Source organism: Sphaeroforma arctica, assembly GCF_001186125.1.
Source record: "Sphaeroforma arctica JP610 unplaced genomic scaffold supercont1.2572, whole genome shotgun sequence".
NCBI lineage: Eukaryota > Ichthyosporea > Ichthyophonida > Sphaeroforma > Sphaeroforma arctica.
The window spans coordinates 1-5,709 of NW_014037986.1; the positions used below are offsets into that span (position 1 = coordinate 1).

Consider the following 5,709-nt stretch of genomic DNA (forward strand, 5'->3'; position numbering starts at 1 on the left):
ATATATATAAAATATTCATTACTTCTGTAACCGATCATTTGCTCGACTTCTTGATACCATTCAGTTTACTTTTCGGGTGTGCCGTTTTGTTGTAGGACGAATGTTGATGCGCGGTTGATGCCATTTCTTTCGCTGTCGAGTCCAAGGTCGTACTTAGGGGGGGGTTTTTTGTCATGATCTATGAGATTTAGTCATGACGCATGGATCGCTACGCGTCCGTCTTCTTATCCTGCTGAGATCGTGCAGGTTCTTTCTAAAATTCCAGGTGGTGTGTATTATATTTCACAAAATCAGGTCATAAACCATAGCCTCCTATAAATTCAACATAGTAAAAGCGCGCCAAAATGCTAAACCCTAAATCCTAACCCCTTAGCAGTCCTATTTTATATAAATAAATCCCCAGTGTTCAATTTGAGAGTCTATGAAGTACCACTGAAAATACAGTCTCAGACTTGAATATTAATAGCTCTCCAATGGATGAGTCGAATACTACTTTCAGGACTCAAGAAGGTCTCTACGACACTGAATCTATTTATATTTATACTCACTGATGGAACATCTTTGAAAAAGGACTATTCAGTATTCAATTTTTTTTGTTTGTTTTTGTTTTATTGAAAAATTGTATTTTTTTTCGTGTCATTCCCACACAACCACAGACACAGTAGCTGGCTGGCACTATATCATATGAAAGAGACCGAACTTTCATGTTATCGAACAGCTGGGCCTGGTGTAGGTACTCCACAGCCTCACGCCCTTACAGGTTTAACCCTTCACAACTTCTCAACAACAAGAGAGAGGTGAGAGCTCAGCGCCCGCTGATGGCTGAAGTCTGGTATTTTTTTAGGCAGAAAAATTTAGCTCCGAACTTCTATTATTGTACTGGAACTCAAAAGAACACAATATCTAAAAATAGACGCCCATTTTTGGTTTTATAAAGAAACAGCATTTTTCTCGCAAGAAAAATCTGAGAATATTGTTGTATGCCTAAAACAGATAACCCTCCAGCGGAGTCCAGACTCCAAAGTGTGATGAGAGTCCAGCCTCCAGCCCCAGGCGCCGATATATCATAAGTTTATATACCATAACTAACTAAGTTATCGTGATAGAGCGCTTTAATACTTGTTATACCACCGTACACACACTCTCCGTGCCCTCGTTGTCGGTATGTGAGCGTTGCATCGTATATTACTATGTTGACTACCTGGAATTATGTTTTTAGTTTAGACCTGACGATGATATAATCGTCGAACTTTGCTTTATGATATATTTTGTCTGTCCGCCTGCGTTGCACTCGGTGTGTCTTCTCTTTTATATGTGCCTTCTCGCGGGTACGCCTACTACTCACCTGGTTTCAAGACCCTTCCATGTCATGAGAATTGGATGGTTTTCTAATAGATATTGGGCAATATTGTCTAGTTCTCGTCGCACGCACCTGCAGCTGTGTTGTATTTATGCCTCATCCGTTTCTCGTTCTCCCGCAATGTTTAAATCTTGGCCATTCCATGTCTTGTGCTTTTACTTCAAGCTCGTATATGAGAAAATTTAGATGAGAAAATTTCCTGTATAGTTCCCGTTTGGCTCGCCATGTTTATTGGTATAGAGATTCTGGAAGAACTGCTAGTATACAAGCTTACGACTTTGTCGTAGGTACTTCGTAACTTACCGAGAACATATGTGTGATATACTCTCCGGGACTATGGTGGCTCGTATTCAAGCCACCCCCCCCCGCTAGTGAAAGCTGTATTGGATTTCTAATATATTAGCTAACGTGACTTCTAGTTTTATCAGAGCACGATACATATATTTATAGGTAGAATTGCGTTTATGCTTATTTTCTGATGTACCCTATCAGCACGACATAGAAATATCAATAGTCCCTGCTTACTTCAGTGAGTGAGTGTTTAGACATGTTGTGTACCTTAAAGTGGTCGTATGGTGCGCATACCCGTTATCTCGGACTCCGCACATGGTGCTTGTTGACCTCTATTATTCTTTAAATAGATACATACTTACAACCGTGTACTCCTTCCCTGCGTCCCATAGATAAATCACCATGGTTGAAGTAAAGCTCGAGACGCCGCAATTCGATGCGCGGTTCCCCAACCAAAACCAGACGCGTGCGTGCTGGCAATACTTTGTCGACTATCAACGCTGTGTCAAGGCCAAAGGAGAGGACTACGCTCCCTGTGACCAATTCCGCAAGGCTTACAAGTCGATCTGCCCCGACGAATGGAGTGACAAGTGGACCGAGCAGTTGGAGGAGGGCAAGTTCGCGGCTGAGCTATAAACAGACTGTGTGACCTATATTTAGTCCTTTTGTACTTACTTGCTTGGCTGTACGGTGCGGTGCTGGTTCGCGGGGACGATGTGCTTGCTGGCGAGTGACGGCAGACAACTTTTGTGCATGTCAGTGGCAAATACTTAAACGAACGCTAATAATTAAAAGGGAGCCCTCTCTATCAGTCACTACATAGTCACTACTTAAGCTGTTGTGGGCAGGCACATATATCATAATCTCTATATATATACAATATATGTATATACCTATATATTTATTTATATGTACCAACCACGTGGCTCCACGCACTGTCATATGCATATGTATGCTGACTGTTGTTAAGTGTGTTTGTGAAGTTATGGTAAATAACGCGTGAGAAACGCTTTTGATTTTCTGTAGTCAGTGGTGGGATAGCGGGCGGCACTGTTGTATGTTGGCAAGGGAGATTGCAGTCTATTGTGAGAATCGGTAATTAAATATATAGTTACATACTGTGTGTAAACATCTGCGTATGATACGTCTATAGATATATATTAATGTCTGTGTGTTGTGTCTGCGTACGTGTACGCGTCTGTGTGTACATGTATGTATAGTACAAGTGTAAAATTTCATTTCGCGTTGTATAACCAAGCGAATACTATTTGAGTGTTCTCGACGACGGCTGTTTTCGCGGCAGCGTCTTGTTACTCAGAAGTCTCCGTTAGGGCTTCAGAGGATATGCTTTATTGTGCCATATATGTTATATGTTTTATTTCATCTGTATATTATTCTACGTACTGTATCAGAGAATACCTTTTATTGTATCATATATGTTATATGTTTTATTTCATCTGTATATTATTCTACGTACTGTATCAGAGAATACCTTTTATTGTATCATATATGTTATATGTTTTATTTCATCTGTATATTATTCTACGTACTGTATTATCTATGAATCGTCGGCGGCTCTGGTTTCTCGAACGGAAATATCGATCCGAATTTGAAGTGTTGGATCACAGGATATTTGTACAGCACTTCGGCCATGAACATCTTCATCATCCCGCTGTGCGTGTATTTGCAATGGATCAAATCCCTGATCAACGAAACATGTTTGTGACATAGTCTACGGAAGAAGTAGATATGATATGGCATAGTTATATGCGAATCTAATGTCGAAATATGTCAAAGACGTCAAATTTTCATCTTAGAACTATGAGTCAGTTAACCTGTTTCGGCCATCGACTTAAGGCGATACTAATACTCGCAGGCACAAATCTCCCTCCACCTGTCAGAAGGTGCGGCAGTGACAGTGGAAGGCTAGCCGGTGAAAACACATCCACTTCATATTCAATAGCTACAGAGCACGTACAGTCCACAGACACTGTGTGCACTCCATATATCGGCATGATCGGAGCATGACTGCAGCATAGAAGAGAAATCTATTTATAGTTGCGCACAACGCAGTCCAAGAGGGTGGCACACTTTGGCACTGCACACACTACACATACCTGTGCACCTTCGGCCACGCAGCCACGGCACTCACGCCCCATAGCACCGGCGAATGCTCAGCAAACATCCCGGTTTTGGTCTGTAGAAAAACGGGACGTGATCAGTCATCATGCATAAATGTAGTAACAGCCACAACAAGATGAAACCGGACTTTATACATGCATGCATTTGCCACTCCACGGTTGAACTATGCGCTGGTTCTGTTTGCCCAATTCGATTCTACATAACATATCAACATATCTTAATGGTTATTTGCAAAGCCGTAGTCGCCGGTTGCCATCAGCACGTCGCCCCGGGAAGCAGTACACAGCTGATGAGACGGGACAAACACGAAAGCGAGTACAACAAATACCACAAGTACAACACACATCTGGAATAAAGTATCAATGGCGTCAAGGCGGTGGGTAGATTGGCATCAATACACACATACATCCCATGTGTGCATATTACAGTGGGCTTAGTATCAGCCATTAGAAATCACACCTCGAATATGTAATTGACGGCGGCAAAGAACAGATAGTCGTCTTTAAGTTGTGCGCACTTGCGCGGCTCTGGGATGTACACAGGTGTGATAGTCAAATTGCCCATTGAATCACAGTCCGATGAACCTGTGTTTGCGTACGATTGGTCGTTTAAACCACGGGGGGGCATTCGTCAAGACTTACCATCAATAAATATTCGGCAATATCAGTCATGGCCTGGTATATTGGTCTAAGTATGTGTGGTCTATTAGTCCTTAGTAGAAGTGCATACTTGTACTTGTGTGGGTAAGTATGTGGGTGTGGGTGGGTGTGTGGTAATGGCGTGTAGAAATTAGCGGGAGACCGTCGGGCGTGATGGCAGAATGGTGCAACATAACCGAAAAAATCAAGGCAACGGTGTGGCGCATGTGTGAAACTCAAGGTAATGCTCTCCGTTCCGTAATGTCCACGACACAACAACACGATAGAGTGTACACGTGGAGGAACGTGGCGTGTAGAGACAAGACACGCAATTGATATTACACTTGGCACATGGACGGTGTGAGCATCTCTGGGGTGAGCAGGTACTTAAAAGAACTCTCATTCAAACGCCCCGAGACTGTCCACTGGAGCCATCTCATACGCCGCCCGCGCCCGTCGATTTACTACAAACCAAATGCACAGCCACACGCAACCACTCTATACAGCCACACGCAACCACTCTATACAGCGCTGTATGCTTGCTAAGCCCATGGCACGCAGTTGTTTCTTTAGGTCAGCGTGTCCACACACCAGTCACACATAGCAGACCTGCAATACAGAGAGGTATGTAAAGCACTACGAGCGTAGGCATGGGCATACCGAGTAGCTGAGCAGCCCCGAAGTAGTACGGCAGGAACTGAAAATCATCCAGTCCCCACGCACCGTGACTGCCTGCTGGCTCCATCTTGTATGTCATCTGCAGCCGGCGCACTAGCTGTAAGTATCTGTGCGGAGATTGAGGGTATTAGTGTGTGCGGTTGTGATATGTATGTAGGTAATGAGGGACACGGCGTATGTAGTATTGATAGGCGTAGGTATGTGTGTAGTGGGTAGAGGTTACAGTGTACGTTGTGGTGATGGCTATGTGTATGCCTTTGCCGTAAGTGAGGAACACAATATGTGTTATGATATGCGCACACATAGATACATGAAAAGGTGCACATACTGATCAAGACAATGCACATCCCAGACATGCTCATTTAGAATACTCAAACACACCCCAAGACAAACATATATCATTGCTGGAAGGACACAGAGAAATCAATGACCAGGAATGCAACGCATCTCATGAACTGGTCCTGTCACACACGCTGCGTACTCTATCGGAGTCATGCTACCGGCCAGCTAATGTACATACGCAAAACACAATCCAACATCCTGAGCTAAACGGGCAACTATTATGTACACGAACCTGCACATGAACCATAATTATCAGTT

General features: G+C 43.4%; 2 protein-coding genes across 2 annotated transcripts; one reads left to right on the forward strand and one right to left on the reverse strand.

The window, feature by feature from the left end:
* Nucleotides 1–983: 983 nt before the first annotated feature.
* Nucleotides 984–2,722, forward strand: SARC_12771 (cytochrome c oxidase subunit 6B). The gene is made up of 2 exons (XM_014293114.1): nt 984–1,162; nt 2,044–2,722. Exon 2 carries the CDS (start codon nt 2,054–2,056, stop codon nt 2,285–2,287), a length of 234 nt encoding a protein of 77 aa, XP_014148589.1. The 5' UTR covers nt 984–1,162; nt 2,044–2,053; the 3' UTR covers nt 2,288–2,722.
* Nucleotides 2,723–3,146: 424 nt separating this feature from the next.
* Nucleotides 3,147–5,220, reverse strand: SARC_12772 (hypothetical protein). Its single transcript, XM_014293115.1, has 4 exons — nt 5,092–5,220; nt 4,253–4,377; nt 3,769–3,848; nt 3,147–3,323 (listed from the first exon to the last, which is right to left on the reverse strand). The coding sequence occupies exons 1-4, from the start codon at nt 5,186–5,188 to the stop codon at nt 3,206–3,208; spliced, it is 420 nt and encodes a 139-aa protein (XP_014148590.1). The 5' UTR covers nt 5,189–5,220; the 3' UTR covers nt 3,147–3,205.
* Between the last annotated feature and the right edge of the window lie 489 nt (nt 5,221–5,709).